At 39.2% G+C, this 24,821-nt stretch overlaps 1 protein-coding gene across 6 annotated transcripts in view; it reads left to right on the forward strand.

Moving 5' to 3' along the window:
- Nucleotides 1–24,821, forward strand: part of cadm1a (cell adhesion molecule 1a) — a 479,728-nt gene that overhangs the window by 365,483 nt on the left and 89,424 nt on the right. For all 6 annotated transcript variants that reach the window (XM_086309422.1, XM_086309421.1, XM_086309424.1 and 3 more), the window contains 3 exons: nucleotides 9,303–9,455; nucleotides 10,962–11,099; nucleotides 21,994–22,152. In XM_086309422.1, coding sequence (XP_086165548.1) covers nucleotides 9,303–9,455; nucleotides 10,962–11,099; nucleotides 21,994–22,152 — 450 coding nt within the window. The remainder of the gene's footprint in view (nucleotides 1–9,302; nucleotides 9,456–10,961; nucleotides 11,100–21,993; nucleotides 22,153–24,821) is intronic.

Below are 24,821 nucleotides of genomic sequence, written 5' to 3' on the forward strand. Positions count from 1 at the left end.
CCTGTCAGAGCATTACAAAGGAGGAAACCCAGCATCTGGTAATGTCCATGCGTTCAAGACTTCAGGCTGTCATTGGCAGTAAAGGGTTTTCAGCTAAGTATTAGAAATTAACATTTTATTTTCAGTTATTTCATTTATCCAATTACTTTTGAGCGCCTCAAATGAAGGGATTGTGTTTAAAAAATGCTCACAATTTAACCCACTTAATTAAAGCTGAAAGTCTGCCATTCAACTTATTTCATTTAAAAAAAATTGTGCTAATGTACAGAACCAAAATGATTAAAAAAAAGGTGTCTCTATCCAAATATTAATGGACCAAACTGTGTTTCTTTTTTGTTAATAATAAACATAATGTTTCAATCTTTAGGTATGCTAGCAAATAACTGCCGGCTAAGTATTTAACTTTTTAGCATAAATAAAACTGTGGTTTGTGTAAACAGATATAAAGAAGAGTGTTATAAACGGGAACAGAGCTGGAATTTTTAGCTTGATGGGAAGAAATATTTTAGTGCCACTGAAAAGCAGCGTCCTCTAAAAGCAGACGTTACTAAAGTTCTTTACATCAGCGCCACGGACCGGTTTGTGCCCGACAATATTTTCACGGACCGGCCTTTAAGGTGTCGCGGATAAATATAACAACATAAAACTAGTACCGGTAACGAAAAAAATACGATTTATTCATAACACACGTGAAAAGACCCAGGAAAACCGAGTTAACGATAAAACGATAACAAAATAACGCTAAAAACCGCTAAAAACCATGAAAACCATACATTTCACACCCGAGTCTCACTCTCGCGGCCTGGTACCAAATGACTCACGGACCGGTACCTGTCCGTGGCCCGGGGGTTGGGGACCGCTGCTTTACATGATTTTGAGGTAAAGAAAAGACGATACCAATGAATTTAAAAGCATAAATATATTAGTAAACTGAAAATAAGAATAAGGTCAGCGGCGTCACAGCGAGACTATGACTGTTAACAATGACTGAAGTAATAGACTGGATTTAGGTGGTGACAAAAGCTAGAAAGCATGGACTTCACCTCCTAGAGTGGTGAGGAGGCTGGGTATAAGAGTGTAATTACCCCCGCCCCACCCCGTCTCGCCCACTCTGACACCCAATAATAAAACTTTGATGTGCTCCTCTCAAAAAGTAGCAGCAGCCACTAATCACAATTGATTGCAGCCACTTAGGCGAGGCACACTCATCATCTCCCGCTCTCTCTGGATGGGAGTCATCCTCGGCAAAGGCTGGAGAAGAAAAACTATTCAAATGAAATGCAGCAAAAGAATGAAGATTAATCAAGAGAGGGGAAAGAAAAAGCAAGATGAATTAAAATCACGCAGTCAGCAGAGGTGAAGAGGGGAGAAAGAGGCGGCAGAAGATATGTACAGCCCAGTCTTCTACTGCTTTGTATTAAAGTTTCTTTAAGTCTCATCCACTCTAATTTTATCTTTGCATTGAAGCGTAGCAGAAAGCAGAGATCACGGCTGCGTGAGGGATGACCTTTTACAGACTTTTTTCACTTTTCCCCTATTTGAATATAATTTGCTGGTTGTTTGTAATAAATATAAAACATGAATTTTTTACGTTTTAATAACTGAAGATAACCATCTCAAAAGCTAGTGTCATGGTTCAGTTGTTAACAATGTAAATGCACATATTAGCAATTCTTTGCCTATGGCTGTTTATGTTTCTGTACATGCAAGTAGACAATAGAGATATAGCAGCAAAACAGACTCTGAGGTCACCAGAGTCCATTCATCACTTTACACTGTAGGTGTCATAATATGAGGAGTGCAAGATGCAGGACTCAGGAGGCCAACTCTCATCCACAAAGGTTGAGCCTTTAATCTAGGCTATAGCAGAAAGTCCAAAATAACAAAGTCCAGAAGGTGAATAAACAATAATTCAAAAAGGAGCGAGGAATAACGCAGGGCTGGAAACAGGGAACAAACACTGTGCACAGACACTGTGACAAAGAGTAAGGAGAAGAGGGCTGATTAGAATGCCCAACGGGAGGGTAATGAGACACAGGAGAGAGTAATCACACACAGGTGAAGACAATCCGGGGAGACTCACAGCAAACCTTCAAAATAAAGCAAAAATGAAAAGTTGGATACAGGCATGATGTATGTAAACAATCCAACAGGAAATACACTGAATATGAGTCAAGGAAACACTGAAGGACAAACACAATCATAGATAGACATGGAGGGAACTTGAGCTACTACTAACAGATACCAAACCATGGACCAAAACACAGGATGCAAAGTGGAACTCGTCATTAGAATAACTGTAAGGTAAAACAGAAATCAAAGGCTCAAGTATGTCACAGCAAATGAAGCTTGCGGTCTATTAGAACACAGAAATCAAAGCAGGAACCCAAAAATACAACAAACACAGAAATAAGAACTATAAAATCTTGCAGTAATCATAAAACCTCTGCAGAATCCCAGCTCAAATTACTCACCAGCAAATTCAAAACCAGAAAACAAGACAGATCCAAAGAATATCACAGCAGGGGTCTTAGGTCAGACCATTCCTCAGCTTACCGATTCTTCTGATTGTACAAGAAGCTTGCCTTTAAATGTATATTCATCCCTGCATAGAAAAAGGGCAGGTTTGTGATCAGTATCCAGAACAAAATCTACTGAAAATCCCTGCCTGGTGTTTCAGCCTGAAAACAAAACCCCAGAAAAGCGTCAGTGGTTAGCTTCATCACATGCATATGTTTTCTTGAAAAGTCAACTTTTGTGGCAACAACAGTTAAGACGATGACGCATTGTAAAAACATTCGAAATCCCTTCCCATATGTCCTTGAATAACATCAAGTTCTCCATCACCATCAGCGTATGAGAGGCACTTTGTCTTGTTCAGGTTAAAATAAGTGCTAAATGTACTGTGCATGTATGGCACAGTACATTTAGCACTTAGAAAGTATAAGTGCTGAATGGTAATATGAGTTTCAGCAGTATGGGGTCTTATACGGACATTATGAAACAAGCTCAGACTTTTTCAACTCTATCTTCCAGTACTCGTGTTCCACATGTAGGTTGAAAGTTATTCTAATTATTCCTCCTCTGCACGGCGTCCACGAAGCAAAGCCTGTGTCTGCACCGTAAAAGATGACGACAAAATCCAAAGTACAGCTGAAGAGTGGTGTTTTGCTTCGCTATGTGGTGGGGAGTTACAAAAGCGTTTTTAAATAGCAGTTTGGAGAAGAGTGATTTCGGGGGCGACCTATCAATTTGGCTCCCTCAAAGACTGCTCAGTTCACCTACCTATAAATCTATCAATTTTGCCTTTACATTGCACCGATGCAGCATTGTTTATTGCTTTAGCACTCACCATTTACACTGCTCTTTCTTTTTACTAGTTTCCCTTTATGCGGAGTGGAGAGGGGATCCCACTAACAGTAATGTAAACATGATCTCTAATGAGAAGTGGTGCTATGAGGTTTCTGGTTACTTCTTGTTGTTAGTTTGTACACCAAGTGATATCCGTCACTTGGAATTGAGGAGACTGGTTGCGTGCAGGAAAGATTTAACTCCTTATTAGGTTTAAAAAACACCAAAAACATATACTTTAAAGATATACCAATTTTTTTTTCGAAAGAAAGCCAGATGTGAAATGGAGGTCAGAGGTCAAATGTGACATGATATTTGGGTTTCACTAAATGTGATATTTAGAATCCCCATATACCAGGATCATTTACTAATTATTGCCTTTATAAAGAAAGTCAGTCGAGTTTTAAGCATAGTTTTAAAGATAAAATGTGTTTTATTCAAGTTTGATCTGATTTGACCGCAAAGAAGAGGTCAAAGGTCAATTGTGGCATGATATTTTAAATACACATATATGGTATTTTCTATGTGTTGACAGTACACATCATGCTTGTAGGAGTCATAGTTTCTAAGCAATAAGGCTTTTTGTCCATTTTCACCCATGAAGTTGACCTTGAAGACATCGGTGCATGTGAGCCATTTTTGTCCCGGGTCATTCGACAGTGTTTTGCATTTTCCTGTGTTTGTGTCATTTTGTATTTGTATTATGATTTATGTATAAGTTCACTTTGTTAGTCTTAAGTTTATTCTATATTCTAGTTATCCTGTTTAGTTCCTTGGTTATTTAGCAGTTTCCCCCTTGTGTCTTTGCCCTCTGTGTGTCGGTGCTGTGAGCTCATGTGCATCGTTCCCCCCCCTTGTGTTTTATTCCGTCTTGTTTATCTACGTTCCCCAGCTCGTCGTGTCCTCTCTCTCCCTCCAGTCTGCGTCTCTGTGTACTTCCTGTTTTACTCTGATAGTCTCCCGTCAGTGTGTTTCATCTTGTGTTTGCTCTTCCACTGTCTCATCATGGTTATTCGTGTCAGCTGTGCTCCCCGTGTGTTCTCGCTTCCCTCATGATCCTTCTGTGTATTTATGTCCGCATCTCCCTCAGTTATGTGTCGTGTCCTCCCTCATAGCTGTGCGACTCTCCCTGTGTTTCCCCGTGTGAATGGTCATTAGAATTTCCCAGTTTAGTTTTGTACCGTTTTGCTTTTTTCCAGCAACAAAGCTGTGTTTTCTGAGTTCACATCCTGCTAAAAAAATCATTTTTTGATATGTGTCCATTAGAATGATGATGTACTTTATTTGTGTTCTTATAGCCTAAGTTTAGGGTCATCAGTGATGATTGACTGAAATTGGTACAAATATTTCACTCGTTTAGATTTCTAAATCTGGCCGGCTAATTGAACAGGATGTCAGTTTATACCAGAAGCCCCAACATATTGGCTGCCGTCCCCACAGGCCAAGTCAGAAGACAATAGCCTAGTTTTTCATATTGCTATAAAATAAACTTAAAGTGGTGACAACATACTAATGAATGGGATTCATTAAAGCCACCATGCTGTTAGTTAGCTCTAATTAGCATGCCCAGTGGCACTGCACTCAGCGACTCTTAAGAGGGAGGTGGAAAGTCAGCTTCCTCTTAAAGTCTCCTTGGCTAAACTTCAGGACAGCTCTACTGTACAATCTTATCACTGCTTTTAAATTAGCTCAATCACCATAAACTGCAAAAACAGATACATCAGATAATTTACAGCCTTTCAGGGTCTGGACAGACATCTCTTATCCAAAGACCTGACTATCAATTACCTTTGTCGGGCATCTGTGATGTCCCTGCTATGCTATCAGATATGATAGAACAAGAGAAGGAGAAGGGGACAAAAAGAGCATGAAGATAAAAGGTCACTCTCTTTTCTGCCTGGTACACAAAGAAAAGTGAAATATGTATTCCAGTTTGCTGTGATGTTACAATAAAAGGACCGTCTGCAGCGTTTCTTGGCTTGCCTTGTCTTATGTTTTTTTTCCTGAAATGTACCACTGTGTTCAGTCCTGCTGTGTTAACCAGGCTGTTCTCCGTCATATGCCCTTGCATCTCTTTGAGCCTGCAGTATTGTTGTCCCAAACCTTGAGCATGGGGAGCTGTCCTTGCCAAAGTGCCTCCATTTTTCTTTTCATTATTTTTTAGAAAGTATTTATTCAGTTCATGCTTACACGGCAACGCCTTAGTTAGAAGTGACACATAAGAGGATTAAGAGATCTTTGAGAAATGCTTTTATGGAATGGATTATATCTGATTGGCACGGGTTTTTTAAATTGTTGACGCACCAGATTTTTCATTAATTTATGGATGTTTCAAAGTATCCACAGCATAAGATGTTTAGGGTTTTAGCTAAGCTTGGGTTGCTTGATGGTGCATTTCTGAACCCAGGCATATATGTTTATGGCTGGGTTTTATTGTGTCGTTGCAGGATATATAACATTTTCTGATGACGTGTTTTTGTTTCATGGCTAATTACTAGCACCTCTTATTTGGTCAGATGGATTGGTGTTGTGCTTTCTGACCCTCTTTCTACGATTTGAGCTACAGTTTGCAGCCAGTATAAAGATTGACAAAATTGATTTGTTTGCATTTTTTTCTCCCATGTCATACACGTGTAATCACAGAAAATAACATCACGTGTGGGTAAGACTGATCCATCTGAGCAGCCCCCCAACGAGTTTAACATTAACGTCCTAAGACCTGAACTCTTCCACGGCATGCATTTTTAATTTCTCTTTGATATTTGGGCTGATTGGGGCCTGATAAATGTAAAAACAACGAATTAGCAGATTTTTTCTTTTTTACCTAATTTTAGTTTCTAAGAAAAATGAGAGCCACTCTGTTGTCATTTGGACATTGAACTACTGCTCCTCCATACAGCAAAATCCAGGTTTATACTGATGATGTTGTGTTTTATATCCTCTTAAGATTTAACACTTCTTCAAATTCTATTTTGTTTTTTAGTGACCTCCAGAAACCTTTTTACAGGTTTTTTGGATTATTCTAAGCTCCTTTAACAAATAAATTGTTGTGTTTCCTCAGTGAGATACATTACAGTGCCATAAATATTTGCATGCTGGATTACACTGACTATCCTTCTCTTTGAAACACAAAACATTGGCTGTTAATACAAAAGTCGCTTCTTTAAAAAGGAAGAACATGTCTCGTCAGTAACAGTTTTGCTTATTAGAGCCTTTCCAGGTGTTTTTTTTCTTCTTTGCATCTCTGTATTGTAGCATGGGTGTGTTTGAATCTGGGAACATTTAATTCAATTAAATCATTAGGATTAGATGCTGACCTCTCATTTTAATGAGGGCTAACAAGGCGTTTGAATGAGCAACACTAATTAGGGGCACATTATTCATCTCCTAGAATAAGGGTTTCATTGTAGTTAGACAAAAGAAACTAATAGCTGCGCTAATGGAACCAAGCATATAAGTTGCCTGTTTTTTTTTTTCTTTCTCTTTGGAAAAGGTGAGGAATATGTATTCAGATGAAATAAGAGCTTTTATGGAAAATAACTTTCTTGTATGCCACACTTTAACACAGCATCATTAAATCTTTTCTGGATTGTTTGCACTGCTTCTTAGCAATTTGTTGTAGTGTTGTGAGCAGGATTTTCTGGCAGAATAATCAAAGACTAAGAGAAGTACCGGGATAACAGCAGCATCTTAGTGATCTCTTGTTCAGATCATCCAACATCATGGCCAGCGTTTTTAGGCTTTCTTTTTCGGCCAAAGAAGAGCACAGATGCATATTTGGATGCAGATTTTTTTTCTAGTCAGCCTGGTGATATTATTTTAAATCTATCTGATGCAAATAATGATGCACAAAATCAGTTTTAGCCTCTTGCTTTTTGCATGTCTACAATGCCTCTCAGCTTTAAATCCTGATAACGTATGGCCGCGGAAGCCGTGTAAAATTATAATGGACCCCAGAGGTTCTTCTGTCTATTCATATCTGTTTTGAGGTGTTTTGTGTCAGAAGTCTCCGTGTTTAATACTTTAAGCTGTTAGAAAAAAAGAGTGCCAGAGGATGAGTACACAGATCTAAGAGAGTGCAGAGTGCAGAGAACCTGGAGTTGCTGTCAGTCAGAGCAGAGTTTATCAGCACATCGAAGAGGGGATGGGTATGGGTAGGCTTTCATCTTAACCACATGTTGTCATTCTACATTAGAGCTGATAGAGTGTGCTTAGGTAGGTGGGCAAACAAGGTTAGGCAAGATGAAAGTGACTACAGATGAAGAAGAGACAGGATTTATGGAACTGCTCTCAATTGCTGTGTAGGCTCACTGAAGGACGGCCAAGGATGAGGCTTGTGTTAATGCAAACAACGCTGTTAACAGCCACAGTATGTGTGAACAAAACTGCATTTTGGATTGAATAGAAGCGAGTAACAAAGTGCTTTACAGAGTTGCACACTTAGCTCCGTGATTGATTGTTGACTAATTATATTGAGGGTTTTTTTTACCCATGTGAAAGCTCTTTGAGTACAGTTTGAGGTTGTGAAAACAACAATGGCTGGCTCGTATTTGTCCATATAAATAAATTCAAATTTCTAAAATATTTTTTTTACCAGATTTACGCCTACTGCCTTAACAAAGGAAAAAGAAACAGAAAACGCCAAAGTCCTGTCGTTTTTATTACAGTATTGTTTTTGTAAAGTAAAATTAAAAATGAATGGCTTCTTTAATAATGTTTTTTTCTCATGCTTATGATGGACAAAAAGCTATAGAAAGTTAAAATAGTAAGTAGTCTTTCTCACTTGCTATTTGTCATAAGGAGCACACTTAAATTGTCATGTTTGAGTCTGTATTTAAAAACTGGAGGTATAAGTTGGAGATGGTGGTGCTAACAAAGCTGGAGGTGGCAGAATTTTATAGGCCCAGATTTTTGTTGGGAGTGACCCGAATGGAGAGCATTAGAATTTAGTATATCAGTGAAGCTGGATGAGTTTAAATACCTGGGGTCAACCATCTAAAGCGATGGACGATGCTCAAGAGAGGTGAGAAAGAGTGCAGGCAGAGTGGAGTGGGTGCAGATGAAAAGTAGCAAGAGTGAAAGGGAAGGTTTACAAGATGTTAGTGAGTCTTACTGTGATGTATGGTTTGGTGATGGCACAGGAGGTGAAGATGGAGAGCTGAAAGTCTAAAGATTGTCATTGGAGATTAGAAAGGAGTCCATCAGAAGCACAGCTCAGGTTGAGCAGTTTGGGAATAAAGTTAGAGAGGGGAAACGGAGATGATTTGAACATGTGCAGAGGAAGGATAGTGGATACACTGGAGAAAGGATGTTGGAGGTGGAGCTGCCAGGAAGGAGGAAAACAAGAAGAGCACAGAGTGGATGTAGTGAAGAAGGAGATGCAGAAGGTCGATGTAACACAAGAGGATGCTAGAGATAAAGTGAGGTGGAGGCAGATGGTCTGCTGTCGTGGCTCTTCACAGGAAGAAGTTACAGCTCTAGTGGAGTTGACCTAAGGCAGTGGACAGTTTGATGTATTTTGTGCTTTATACACAGATTCTTTTGAGGCCAAAAAGAAATAAAATGCACATTTTACATTATGATCTAATGTTGTTGTTTCTTTAATGAAATAACAGGATGTTTGTCTCACACCCTGCTCTATTGGATGCTGCAAATCCTTTTTTTAACATGTAACAATAATCACGAGCTAATAATATGTCTCATTATTAGCTATAAGCCTCATTTGAAGACTACTGGTCAAATCACACTTAAAGGAGTATGGGATCACATACCTTTATAATACTAAATCCTGAATAATGACAAACAGCAGCATGAATGCAACTTCCCTTTTAAATTGCATGAACAATACTAACTTCATAAAGTCATATAAAGCAGACGTCTACATTTTTGAATATACTATAATAATAATAATATAAAGTGGTGTGTGTGTGTGTGTGTGTTTTCTCTTTCAGCACTGAAAGACTCTCGCTTTCAGCTCGTGAACTTCTCAGACAACGAGCTGCGGGTGTCACTGTCTAATGTCTCGCTGTCAGACGAGGGTCGATATGTTTGCCAGCTGTACACAGACCCCCCGCAGGAGGCCTACGCTGAAATCACAGTGCTAAGTAACAAAGCGCACAAACATATACATACATGTGCAGACAAACGCTCAGTGTTATTGTTAGAATTAAGTGAGTTAAACAGCAATTAGTCTACACAAGGTCTTAACACATTAATGTATTTGTATAGATGTGTGAGATGTGAGATTGTTTTAGGCTTTTTATGGTGAGCTTAGTGAGAAAGGTGTTCAAATAATAAACAAAATATAACTTTTTCAATAATATTTTCAAAGTTTTCCTTAAATTTAGAGACTAGCCCAACTTTATAAGTAGGCATACCTTTACTAGGATATTTTGGAAACAAATCTTGGGACTTTTAACTATAACTGAACAATATTGCTCTATAAATGCTGTTGTGATAATAGCTGATAAATATGAACATAATAATATGACATCAACATGCATTTTTTAAACTTTGTGTTTATTGTTTTATGTTTTCAGTGTTTCAAGTTTGTGATTGTCAGATTTTTAAAATATTTGTCATCTGTAACTGTAAAAACACTTAGTGGCCACTTCATTAGATACACCTTGCTAGTACTGTGTTGGACCCATTTTGCCTTCAGAGCCGTCTTAATTATTCAGTGGTGGAAACACTCCTCAGCAACTTTGTTCCATATTGTCATGATAGCATCGCACAGTTGCTGTCGTTTCCATGATGTAAATCTCCTGCTCCACCTCACCTCAGCCGTGCTCTGTTGGACTGAGATCTACTGACTGTGGAGGAAACATGAGTTGATTTGAATTTAGTGACACGGCGTGTTATTCTGGTAGAAGCAGCCATCAGCAGCCATCAGAAAATGGGCACACTATGGTCATAAAGGCGTGGACATGGAACAGCAACAGTACTTAGGTAGGCTGTGGTGTTTAAATGATGGTCAGCTGGCCCTAAAGGACCCCTAGTGTGCCATCCAGTGTGTCTGCTGCTGTAGCCCATCTGCTACAGGTGGTTGCTACGAGTAAGTGGTTGTTTGAGTTACGTTTGCTTTCCTGTCAGCTTGAAGCAATCTGGCCGTTGTCCTCTGACCTATGACAACAAAATGGCCCAGAGAACTGCCACTCGCTGGATATTTGATCTTTTACGAACCATTCTCTGGTTCCCTTGGAGGTCGTTGTGCAGAGAAATTCCAGTAAATCTGGTAGATTTTAAAACACCAGCAACCATGCCATGCTGATGTTTGCTTTGGACCTCAGCAGGTTATTCCAATCATGTCTACATGCCTAAATGCTGTCGTGTGATTGGCTGGCTATTAGTTGAACAGTTGTATCTAATAAAGTGGCTGGTGAGTATATATTGAATAAATAACTGCAAAATATGAGTTATTTAAACGACATCCAACATGTTCACAGTATTGCAAATGATAATTCCTGAATTAGATTTTTGCACTTTTCTAATTCTAATTTTAAAAGAAAAGCCTTCTAATATCAGTCCTGTTTTCTTCTTAGCTTGTGGTTTTTAGGGTGTACTGCATTGCCTCAGTGTTTACACAGTTCTGTTTGTGTGTCCTGTCATAGTTCCTCCAGGTAACCCCATCATTGAGGCCCGGGATGAGGTCCTGAGCGAGGGCAACGAGACAGAGATGACCTGCACTGCCATGAGCAGTAAGCCTGCTGCCATCATCAGATGGATGAAAGGAGATAAAGAGCTTCCAGGTACTCTAGGCACTGTACACTGACTTTGAGAAAATCCCATCCAACAGTCAAGACCTTTCCTCTCTTACAGTTTTTCTCAGTCGCTTTGGGGCTTTTCTCACATCACTATTAACATTTCCACAGTAGTTTGTGTATTTCTCAAAACAATTAGTGCAAACTGCTAAACCTAGTGGATAACCTGCAAAAGCAGGTCACTTGCTCAAAATTGATAATCCAGTATTCATGTCAAGGAAACTGTCAGTGTCATCAAAATGAGAAGTCTTGACACCATCTTGATGAACAAGATAATCAAATGGCTTTGTAATGTTTTCATTATGACAGTGTACAGTATTCTCTCAGTGTCTTCCAGTGCAAAAAAAGGTCAGAACTCGGTGACACGTCCTGAAAATGCTCAAGACAGCACTATACACTTTTTGCACAGCCATGTACAGTAAAATCTACAGTAAAGTTAAACATTCCTGTAGTTATGGAAGTAAATGAGTACAAGACACTGAATACGTATGTTTCACATTTTTACTGTGTAGGATGTTTGTAATTCTACAACATTGTGCAAAAGAAAAATACTCTACAGTCACATATTTAGAATAAACATGAGAAACACCCTTTTGGTAGAGCGGTGCACAATGTGAACAATATAACAGTACATATTGTAACTGAACATACGTAAATCATTCTGGCACATTCAGACGTCCCTGTCTGTCTGGTCACATATTCTCATCTACATCACAACGGATATCATCCCTTGCAATGCAGCGAGGAAAGTATCTCCTGGAGTGGCGAATCCACCCTCTGCATGACTCTGCTGTGATGTCGTCACATGCTGCATCCATGGCTGCCAGCAGGGCCATTTGTGCATGTGAATAAACCTTCCACCTCCAGGCAGACAAAAACTCCTCTATCGGATTAAGGAATGGGGAGTAGGGAGGGAGATATTCAACAGGCATTCTGTCATGTGCTGCAAACCACTGTCTGACCAGATGTGAGTAGTGAAAAGGGACATTATCCCAAACAACAACATACTTGTTGAGTTGACCTCCACCCCTGTCATTCTCAGGGACTATGGCATGAGAGAAATTGTTCAATTTCGGGGACAGGAAAAAATAATGACAAAAAGGTATAACATTTGCTTGACGGCATTTGAAAACTAGTTCAACAATTTTGTATGTAATGACTCAAGCAATGAAATAAAGACTATTGGTTTTATTGGGAACGACTATTTAGCATCCAAAAGTATAGTTCATTTTGACTGACATGACATAAGCAAATGATAATGTTGTCGAGGGCAGAGAATTGTATGAAAGCAACTGATACATGTCCAAGAGCATTTGCAATTTGTTCAGAGGAAGGAGAAATTGCTACTATGATGTGCACAAATGACTAAAGGTTGTGGAGATTGCACTAATGCTTTTGAGAATTTTCATTTTGATCTGAGAAAAGCACCAAAGCGACTGAGAAAAACTGTAACACAAATAAATATATGTACAACTATCCATTAACTCATGTGTGTAAAAATAAATGAATAAATAAAAACACATTTTCTTTCAAACATCAAAATTTCAAAGATCATATTCATAATCCTGCCTATGTACCAACCAATTTTTAGAATTCAAACTAAACCCACAATTCTATTCACCTGTTAAAATCCAAATGAAGTTAAATAGCTTAAAATTTCCTTTTTGTCCTCTACAGAGCCGGCCTTTTTGTCATTATCCTTTAGAGAAAATAAGTGGCCACATATTTGGAAACCCCATCGTTTTGTATTTAGTGAGCAGCATACTGCAAGATTCTGTGAATACACAAACGAATAATTTGGATACATTGTTACATATCAGTATTTTTGCCCTCTTTATGTTTTAAAGAATTCACACATTTTATTTGGAATCATATTAAGCTAAGGTTTGGCTGAAACGTTTGCACAAGGTCAAAGCTAAAATCAGACCACAGCAAACATGTTCTTGACTTGCAGTACTCTGATCACATTTTTCTTTGACTTGAGTTCTTCATGGCAAAAAACAAGCTTTAAAAGCAGAAGCAAGATCAGTGAGTGATGGGTGAATATATTAATACTGCTACTGAAGCCAGGAGGACTGCACTGTTTGGCATTTAAGAAATGACTTGACAAATAGATTCTAAAAATTATTTTATTTTTATATAATTCCATTTATAGGCACACTTTTTCCTTTGAGCGCATATTAATGGTGTTACTTTTTAAATGGAGCTCTGCTGCGACTTTGAATAGATTCCATTAGAGCAATTTGCATTTGCAGTAATGGCTGAGGCCTGTTGGCATCCTGACAACCTGCATGCCTTCATCAAAGGTAGCTGCGCTTTAGAACTCGGTGCAGAGCTCAGGGGTTGAACAGGCCTCCTGCCAAGCAGCTCCACCTCAGAGCCCAGACAGTAAGCTTTGTAAAGACTTTGAAACAAAGGTCCGAATCAGAAGCTGTTCTAAAAGCCCGGAGCAGGTTCACCTCCGCACCGAGGCGCATAAAACCTTCAGTGGCCAGCTCAAATCGAAGAATGTTCCATTGTAACAAGATCAGGGATTGGCTTGCAGCTGGCTTCTAGCATCACAAAAAGACTCATTATGTTCAGTATGGCAAGAACGGCAAATTCTTTAGGCATTGAATAGCCAGAGCCGATGGTCTTTTAGTCATTGATATCACAAAAGTTGCCATAAAAATGAACCTAAATTGTAATTTAAACTGTTTTTTCTGAACAGATGCACATACATTAAAATGTATTTCATGTGATATTATTGTTGAGAAATACAGTTAGCACCACCATGAATAGATTACAGTTTTCCTAAACTTACACATATTACTTAATGATATTTAAGAAATGCATTTATCCAGAAAGCACTGTTACTTAAGTGCATTAAAGTGCATTAAAGTACAAAGACTAATGGTTTTTTCCAGCATACTTACTTTTGTAAATGGAGAAAGTGAAACTAGTGACCACTGTGGCTGTTAGTCACAGTGAAATACTGATTCAGGGTTTCCAGTAACTCATTTAAATAGGAGCTTGCCAGGCTCTGCATACAAAATCCATTCCCATTCAGCATTTTCTTTTTATTTAACACACTGTGCTGTGTCATTGTTTGCTTTCACCGAGTATTCCCAGCCTCTTTAACTGAGCTCTCAAACAATGCCCATTTGTTTGTTTTGTGGAATGACAGAAAAATTATTTGTGTAATGCTAAACGCCCTTCAACCCCGCAGACATGTTGTTTTCTCACACTTGTTGGGAATGGATTGACATTTACAGAATAGGGTCAGCACTCTGTGAAGCTCTACAACTGCTAGATACAATTTTTCGCAGTAGCACAAAATACAGGTGTACTTAATAGCTCACTTGTCACAACACTACGTTTGGAGCATGCTGTTTGCTTTTATCAATTTTTGCCATAGGTGAAAAGGTGCTACTAGCTGAAGCAGCCTCAACGGTTGCAAGTTCTCCCAGATAAACCATCCTTTATTATTGTACGTACAGGTGTGGTCAAAGTTTATATACACTCGTTATGAGCATGGGTGCCGTGGTAATTTTGGACTTTTTTTAACCCTTTTTTTTTACAGGATGGGATGATTGTGCAACATAAATCTTTAATGACTTTAAAAGCAAGAATTGGGTATACAAGTTGACTTTATTTTGGACTTTTTGTAATGCATACAAGATTACAAGTATAGATAGATAGATAGATAGATAGATAGATAGATAGATAGATAGATAGATAGATAGATAGATAGATAGATAGATAGATAGATAGATAGCCAGCCTCAGGTGCAGGCCGTGTGAAGATGCCCCTGATGCCATAACCAAGTGGCCAGCGTAGTATACAGAAACATCTGTGCCGAATATGCCCTGGAAGTCCTGAGGTCAAAATGGGAGACCGAGCTAAGATCCTGTGGGACTTCCAGATACAGACGGACAAACTGGTGGTGGCTAACCAACCGGACATAGTGGTGGTAGACAAACAGAAGAAGACGGCCGTAGTGATAGATGTAGCTGTTCCAAATGACAGCAACATCAGGAAGAAGGAACACGAGAAGCTCGAGAAATATCAAGGACTCAGAGAAGAGCTTGAGAAAATGTGGAGGGTGAAGATAACAGTGGTCCCAGTGGTAATCGCTAGATGTGGTAACTCCCAAACTAGGCGAGTGGCTCCAGCAGATCCCGGGAACAACATCGGAGATCTCTGTCCAGAAGAGCGCAGTCCTGGGAACAGCTAATATACTACGCAGGACCCTCAAGCTCCCAGGCCTCTGGTAGAGGACCTGAGCTTGAAGGGCAGACTGCACGCAGGGGCGAGAGGGGAATATATAGACTCAAATATATAGATACATCCCCATTAATATCTGGTTAAATTCCCCTTAGCAAGTTGCACCTCAACCAGATGCTTCTGGCCAAGTGATTTACCACTCTTCTTGACAGAATCGATACCAATCTGTCATATAAATGTAGTCCAAAAATTTTCTTTTGGGTTGATGTCGGGGCTTTGGGAAGGCTATTCCAACAGTTTAATGTCTGCCTGCTTTATCCATTCAAAACGTTTTGATGCATGTCTGAGGTCATTGTCTTGTTGGAACGCCCAGTTGTGTCCAAGTTTCAACTGTCTACCGTTTAATCTGAAGAATTTGGAGATAGTCCTCCTTAATTATTCTGTCCACTTTGTGCATTGTGCTAATACCACTGACAGAAAAACAGTCCCAGAGCATGATGATACCACCACCACCACCACCGTGCTTAACAGCTGGTACAATGTTCTTAGGTTAGAAAGGTTCATGTGTTCTCCTTATCATTGTGGCCAAATAGCTCAATCTTTGTCCCGATGACCATAAAATATTTCTCCAGAAGGCATTTAGTTCGTCTATGTTAGCAGCTGCCAATTTCAGTAAGGTCTGAAGTTGCTGATTCTGGAACCCGGGTTTCTTTCTCGGTTGGCAGCTTTTCAGTCCATGACAATGTGAAACCTGCTTCACTGTGGACAGTGATGCCGGTGTTCCACAAGTTTATGGTAGTTTATGTTTATCGTAGGCTTAAGTCTTGGTGGGTTTTTGGGTTGTTCTTGAACAATTTCCTCTAAAGTGTGACAGTTTTGGTCTCCTTCCACACCTTAGCAAAATGGTTACACATCCGAATAACTTGTAGCTACATGAAATGAACTGATGTTCCCGGAAACTGCACTTGCTTAGAAATGACTCCAAGAGAGATTTCTTGGTCTCTTCCTCTACAATTCTCCTTTTTAGTTCTCATTGTTCTGAGTGTTGGTCATCCCATCAGTGCTGTCAGACAAATTATTTTTATGCTGACAAACAGAAACTACCTGTAGTTGTAGTCAATCATGGTCATAAATGAGAAGTTACTCAGTCTTGGCCTTGTCTAGTTAAAAGACACTGTAGAACCTTCAGCATCACTTCTTAAAAGATTCAATTGAGTGTATGTATATATTTGAACCTTCATCTATACTTTTCAAACTTGTTGTATGCTCTGCAATTATTCCACCCTGGAAGTTCAAAGAAATCTTTAAATGCCCAAAATTAAATCAAGATCTTTCTTTTTGTTTGTTTGTTTTGTTGATGCCACAAAGAATCATTCTGTAAATGAAACATGGGGTTGTTCTGCTGATGCTGGAACTATTTAAGACAAAGCAGTGCAAGAAAATGAAAGATGAGAAGAAAAAGAATGGCCCAGGGTGCTGGAGATATGGCACTAGAGTAGAATTACTTAAACTGCCTTTGGCTGTCCTTGCCTAGAAGACTTATTTCTAATTAAATGTCTCCGGAATTTAACATAATTACCTTAAAGGACAATCACACTCTCTTAAATATCATTTAAAGGTTGCAATTGTCATGCTTGCCAATTTAAATCCTACCATCTTTCCAAATATGCACAGACCTATTATCTCATCATTATCCTTTTCTTTATTCCTGCTCTTATCCTGCTTGTTTAGTGTTTTATTAACATATGCCCTGACACTAATATCTCCAGTTTTTTAAGCTTGCACAACAATGGAAATCGTAAGAAAAAGGGAATCCTAGCCGTGGAGGTCATTCCTCCCTGTTCATTTAAAACTAAGGAGAAGAAAGCAGATAGAAAAACAGTCAGCAGGGCACTTCATTGACTGACAGGGACCAGAGCAGCCATTAGCCTCAAGTGTTAAGAGACTACCACAGGGTGATTTCAATTACCCTGCTCTGCCCCAGTAGGAAGACTGGACAAATGGATAAAAGGATATTTTGGGAAAAGTAAGTGATGGAATTGGAGAGACATATATTTTATATAACATTGCATTGCTTCATTTCTTTTCCACAAGGATACTGTCAGACAGTAAACGTTCAAGAAATGAAGTATGTCCGTGCAGGGAAAGAGGACTACTTGAGTTTTACGGTTGAATCCGCAAAAAGTTAAAATACCTCTTCAGCTTTTATTTGACCTTCCACTGCCTTTCACTGGCATTCATCTCTGCTGCCACAGCTCCAACATTTATGTCTCTGTATGTTTTCAGTGTTTAACACAGGTGATATTCCTATACAGAGAACTCTTTACGTGTTAAGGGCTTTTATAGCTGAGAGAGAAGATTAATAAAAAATCCTTTATATTTATTAACTGCTGTCTTTAAATGACATTTAGATCGATAGTGAGCACGACTTTCAGTGGTATCTAGCGGCATTGTGGTTTCTTCTATATAACAGCCATAGCAAAGGGCACTGAGTTGTGAAACTGCTCTTGCTGGCCCAGTCACCTCAGCATTTAAAAATAGATCACCAGGGGCAAATTACTTCCATATAAATTTTTATTCATCAAGGCAGCATGGACAAACGTAAAATATACAGATTTGTGCCGCTAAGCTAACAAAGCATGACCTTGACAGTGCTGGTCTTTAGGGGCACGACTTCAAAACAGAGGGAGCATGCTGCATCTGCTCTGATATAACCAGGCTCTGCTAGATTTTGCAGCAGTTAAACTTCAAACCCTACATTTCTAAGCTCATCCAGTCTTGTTTGCTTCATGCAAGGAACATTGCAAAAAATCTAATCTACACTATCAGGCAGCAACTTGGACATTTTAATAATAATAATTTATTTGAAAGCGCCTTTCAGAATACTCAAGGACACTGTACACAGTAGAATAATAAAAGCAACATAAAAACAAGCAGTTTACACAATCATAAAAGCATTTTAGTTCACACTTTAATCTTCCCTTGTCTTCTCTTACACTCCTGTCTTCACTTGGTTCAAAAAGCAGCCCATATACTAAATAATAGCCAGTGTTCACTCCTCAACCCTTTTCTTCCCTTCCCGTGGCTCCCAGCGAAATTCAGAATTAATTTAAAAACTTTATTAATTACTAACAAAGACCTAAATAGAGGCTCCTTGGTACACATTTTCCTTACAAGTGAAAGACCCCTGGCTCAGTCCTGGAAGAAGACATCAATTCCTTTGGGATTGTATCAGGAAGGACATCCGGCTAAAAATCTGTCAAATCAAACATGCAGAACTACCCCCTGTGAATAAGGGAGCAGCTGAAAGTAGCACACACTGACAATGCCCATGCTCCTGCTTATTTAGTGATCTGGGAAGTCTTTATTCAAGCAGTTGGTCTGATTGGGGTCACTTTTGACGATTGCATGGTCTCATTTTAAATCCAGAACAGGCTTTTGAGGTTATAGAACCTTCGGCTACAGAACACACAAAAAATACATATGTGAGGCCAAATATATGACATTTCTGTGTATGAATGTTGTATAAGTCTTCGTCCCAGTTGTGAAGTACTTTAAAAAGTGCATTTATATTTATTATTAATAGTAGCAGGAGGAGGAGTAGTAGAAGGAGTAGTCCTTAACAGGGACAAGCAGGAGTCTTCATGGTCTATGACATGTGCCCACAACATCGTAGTCAGAGCAGGTGGAAGAGAGCTGAGAAAGGCGGAGGTATGCTAAAGAGATAAGAGGAAATGTGAATGAGATGGACTCTGGTGTAATAGTGAAGAGTTAGTGAAGGTGGCTGAGTTTAAATACCTGGGGGTCAACTATCCAAAGCAACAGACAATGCACAAGAGAGGTGAAGAAGAGAGTGCGGGGAGGGAAGATAGCAGCAAGATTGAAAGGTAAGGTTTACAAGATGGTAGTGAGACCTGCTATGATGTCTAGCTTAGAGACAGTGTAACTAAAAAAAGACAAGAGGCAGAGCTGAAGATGTTAAAATTTTAATCTGTAGTGACAAAGAGGGACAAGATTAGAAATGGGTAGTCAGAGGGAAAACGCAGGTTGAGTAGTTTGGAGATAAAGTTGGAGAGGCAATACTGGGATGGTTTGGACATGTAAAGAGAGATAGTGGATATACTGGACAATGGATGGCACTGCCAGGCAGGAGGAACAGTGGAAGACCACAGATAAGATTCATGGATTGAGTGAAGGAGGGGATGGTGTGACAGGAGAGGAAGCTAGCGATAAGGAGAAATGGAGGCAGATGATCTGCTATGGTAACACCTAAGGGAGTAGCCAAAAGAAGAAGAAAGAGCTAATTATTCAGAAAGTTATTGGTCATGCGCACCTCTTGGATAAACTCTGCTAAGTGGCTGGAATTTATAGCATGCTAGTAGACAATTACATTAGACAGTTGCTTGTGTAGTTTGATGGACAGAAACTGAACATGAGAAGATGTGGACCTGCTGGAATTATTGCATTTGACCATGGAAAATAAAAAGTATGCTGCTTTTAGCTGGCTTGCTGGGATTCAGTGGCCACATATCTTTCTCGCATTGTCTGAATACTGCTCTCTGCCTAGCTAAAAGCTACACCTTTTGGGTTCTCTCTCATGTGGTAATACTTATCAGAGTGAGCTCAGTTGTATACTCTTAATTAGCAAGTGTAGGCCTAAGTAGACTGAGGAGCTATAGTTGTTAGCACTGTTGGACTAGCTAACCCTGCAAGCCGATACTATGATGCTAACTTTCAAGCACATACTTGGTTTTCACATATGCCAATGTCATTGCGATGGTTTGTGGTTACCAGGCCTACAACTTGGTCTTGAAGTCTGCCTTAAAATACAGACAGAGCTACAGGCAAAGATGAGGAAGTTAGCTGCATATCATTCCTATAGCACACAGTGAATGATACACACAGGAAAAGGTAGAGTGGCTTGGATGTGCCAATCCAGGAGCAGAATGTCAGGAAATGACTTTTCTGGAGTGTTGGAAATGACAGATGGTGTAAAAAGGAGGATGGGGAGGAAATAAGATGGCGGATCATTAATCATCTCAGAAACCATTTATTCTAAATATATCTTCTACTTCCACACCTTTGTACCTGCCTTTGTGAACAGCTTTTGTGGGTTATTATTTTTATTGTGATATAAATTGTCAAATGTAAAGCACAAGGTTCAGACACCCAGGACTTGAATGAAGACATCTTTTCACTAGTCTTTCATGCATCTCAAAAGACATTTTGATTTGAGCAGACCCCTTCAGGTTCCCATTTCAGGTGCTTGCATACATCTAAAGCCTCTAGTGGTATTTATTCATGACAACCTGTTCCTTTACATCATCCACATCACACAGGTTTGCTTTCCCAGCTTCCAAAAAGACAGTTGTCACCACAGTGACAGGAACACCCCAGTGGCTGAGCTACAGAAGAGTGAGTGGAATGTGCACCGAGTACATATTTTACAGCTAAAATGTGAATTGATGGATGCAGCCGTTCATATTTGCACAGAGTTTCTCCTTTTCTGGCGTTTCTTTTTTGCAGGCTCTTTCTCTGATGTTTGTTTTATTGATGGGACACAAACACGCTTGTGCAAATGACTGCGAGGAAGTAGGACAAAGGGATAAAAAGGATCAATCTTTCTTTGTCACTCTACTGTACAGCATTCTCTGCATCTATGTCCCTCATTTTGCCCAATGAAGCTGTCCTCGTCGTTGCATTTGAGAACATTTTGTCTGTGTGCTATTAAAGAGCAGCCAGTAATAAGACGAGGGACGCTTTGCGAGCTTCAGATCTGGCAGTGCCGTACAAAAGGTGGCCACACAATAAATCTGGCTTGATAAAGCCTAATGAGTGATTCACAGTCGCACAGTAGCCCCTGACAGCAGGCAATTTTTAGCTGATTCACCTTATCGGACCATTTTCAAGGACACGCTTCTCACTCCCACTGTAAATATTTTGCAAGGTCAGGGGAAGAAAGACATTCCCCTTGCAGGCGAACAATGGCTGTCTTTGTCAGTCCTTAATATTTCAAACCTTGGTTGTTTTTTTTCTCTGGTAGCCTTGAGTGCAAAGCTGCCATCATTGATATTTTGTAAAGTAAAACTGTTCAGCAAAATACTCTTTCTTTCTTTTTTATAGCGTACTCCCAGAGGAATCAAGGATGCATAAAATAAACCTCTGACAGAAGTAAGGAAGAAATCCAAAATAAGTTTTGATAATATTTACCCAAATAAAAGCATATAGAAATTATTGACATTTTCTCTGCAATGGTAGCCTAAGCCTTGGGAGCTCTGTTTTCCTTATATGATCTTTGTGGGCAAAGCATACATTGAAAATCAATTGATCCCTCAAGCAGGAAATCAACCAGCCTACAGAATACAAGGAGTCCATAAATGATTAGGACAGCAAGCTGTGCAGTTTTTACTTTAAACCAAACTCCAACTTTTTACACCAAAAGAGCGAGTCGGTGTTTGGCGCTGTTTGCTCAAACCAACTAAAGTCCTGGTATGGCTGCTGTGGTTGGATTTCCAGGCGAGCTTCCTAGAGGTGCTTCTCCCACAGTACAACTACTGCCCCAGCAGTTTCTGTTCCACACCCCAGTGCCACTGGATAGATGGTTCCTGCCAGAACCCTCTGAGTGAATTGATTTGACCTCCTTTATTTGTTTTGTCTTTGTTCTTTCTTACCATAGGCAAGCCCAAAGTTGAACTGACCTACGACAAGATGTACACAGTAACCAGCCGACTGACGTTCACCGTTAGCAAAGAGGATGACGGCGTACCTGTGATCTGCATCGTCGACCACCCTGCAGTCAAGGACTTCCAGGCACAGAAATACCTGGAGGTGCAGTGTAAGTGCTTCAGCTTGGTAATAAATTAGAAATCAGCATTTGATGGATATTTAAACAGCGCTATACTTTCCCTTTTTTCCTTTTTTCTGAGTATCATCTGCCTAACTCATCATCTTAATTCAGAAAAATGGACCGGATTAGAGAAGAGTGTTCCATTCCTACTAATTAAATGGAATAGATTTGCTTTTTTCTTACCCGCAACTAAAAGTTTAATGCATGAGGTGTGGCAGTGACATTGAAAGAAAATTATGCATGTTATAATGAATAAAAGGGGAAATTGGACTGTAACACAGTAGACAGTTCTATCTTCACTAATTAAATGACATAAACTTTCCACAACCTATCCCCCCACCACCCTCTGAAAGTTTGGTGAAAGGCTTTGCCATTGGAAAAAAAAAAGATTCATCTTGTGTGAGTAGGAAAAAATGAATGTAGAGGTGGTTTACAGATGTAACAAAGGAGAAGGTGTACAGGGTTCATGCAAAGCTGGGGTTGCAACAGAGAGGGTGAGATGGAGGGTGACGATCGACACCTGAAGGGAGAGCTGAAAGACGACGTGTTTAGTTTCCTCCGGAAAAACATGTCGGTGTTAAATTTGAATTTCACTTTGCTCTTCTCACCTCTTTCTGAGAAGCATGGAAAAAAATCTGCAGATCTAGTTGAATGCAAAACAGATGCATACTTAAAAAGCTATTATCTTGGTGGCACAATGGCCAGCACAAGCAGATCTTTTCAACTGGTGTTTTCCTGACTTCAGACATGCTTCGGTTGCCTGTGGAGTATTTTGGTGCAAACAGCAGAGTGCACAGTGTGCAGGTGGTAGTGTTTTGTGGAAAAATATTTCACATGTGCATCAGAAATAAATATTTTAGAGTTGTGTTTTTTCCCCTAACCTAATGTCAATCATTTCATTAGGAAGTGCAAACAAAATGCACGGCAACTATTTACTACAAATATTTGCTACAAATGCACGGCAACAGTGCAAAAGAATAGAAAATAAAATATAGATCTAAATATAAATAAATCGCCATAATTCACCCTTAGCCAGGCAACGCTCTTAAATTTAGCATCAGAAATTAAATGCCTGTCAGGAAGTCTGCATTCATTTATAAAATGATCTGTCAGGATCCAGTTCTGTTCTTGATATGTGCTTTGTGCTGCACGTAAAGCTTTTGTATCAGTTTACACCTGTAATTAAATACTAACAACCAATCTGCAATTTGCAGTTTATCTTTGATTTGACAAGTATGACACCAGGCCACTCTCTCTTAAATCCTTATTGTTGTTCCAAAAGGCATCTTTTAGTACTTCCTTGTGGTGAACGTCTGTGCTTTCATTTAGAAAGGTTAGCTAAAACCGTGTTAGCTCACTATTAGATTTTAAATTACAGGGTAATCTGTGACAGCTAGGATCACTTTCTTGTCCACCTTTGACGGCGTTAATATTTTAAGTCTGGGGTTCGTTTTGATGTTGTGAGAGAAATGGCACTGGAAAAAACTCCATGGTACTCCAAAAATGTAACTATTTTCAATTGAAAATGTTTTTTAATACTTTAATGCTGAGGGTATTTTTAAATAAAAAGTCAATGCTGAACCTTAAGAGCTGTTAGGAAGCAGCTGAAAGCTCCCTGTGGACACATAACTTAACATAACATTTTGCTAATATGAAGTTAATGTTTATTATAACAATTAGAACATTTATTTCTGAGTTAGTTTTAGTCTCGGTGGTGGGGTGCTGTTGCAGAAGCTCTGTCATGTTTATTTCCCAGTGTTGTATGATGCACAGCCCTGATCACATGCCCTCAGGGTCCTGGTGGGAATAGATGAATGTCAATGTACAGCCATGCTTCTCCATGCAGGACCTTGAAAATTCATGGACAAGCTAAGATCCAATCCATTTGTTTTCATATTTATTGACAATATGCACTCATTAAGTGATCTTAGTATTTATTGCTGAACAGAGAAGGACTTGATGCCTTGTGCTCATACCATGACACTCTGCACCTCTATGCTTAGATTAACTAAACTAACCAGTGGCTTATAGATTTCTACAACATCTCTCAAAAACATAGAATGTTACTTATTTTCCTCAAGTGAATGAGACTCTAAATTTGCTGCTTCTATTTGTATGTGAGGTACAAACATTCTCAGAATTCATTAAACTCTCAAATAATGCCCCTGTTTTCATGTAGGAATGGTTAACACAATGTTTATCTATCTAATCATCTGACCTTGTTTATTCAACTAAATGTTCCTTAAAAAAACAACACGTGGCCCATAATGGAGGCCAGGAGGACACTTTTGCAGCAATAGCCACTTTTAATTGCAGTATTATTTATATATATATATATGCACAGACGACTCTTCTCAATAACTAATAATAGCAATAACACAACACTGTTATAAAACAGCATGTAACAAGTAATTAAAATCCTAGACTGAATGTTTAGATCTTTTTGTTAATAGAGAATGGTTAGAGTTCTGTATTTATTGTTTCTGTAACCTTATGTCTTTGGCCTCTGGCATGTCCTAGCATTTTATTTAAAAAAATAAAATCTCTTCTGTCACTATCTGACCTTTCTCTATGAGCATGAGAGGAGGAGATCAGCTCATCTACAGAGGCAGAATGGCATTTTGCTGGCTTCTGATAACAGGGAGCTCACACTGACC

The sequence above is a fragment of the Aulonocara sp. 'chitande type north' Nkhata Bay genome, linkage group LG10 (assembly GCF_057382095.1).
Source record: "Aulonocara sp. 'chitande type north' Nkhata Bay isolate Kocher_YH1m ecotype deep benthic linkage group LG10, A_spYH_male_GT1.1, whole genome shotgun sequence".
Classification (NCBI taxonomy): Eukaryota; Metazoa; Chordata; class Actinopteri; order Cichliformes; family Cichlidae; genus Aulonocara; species Aulonocara sp. 'chitande type north' Nkhata Bay.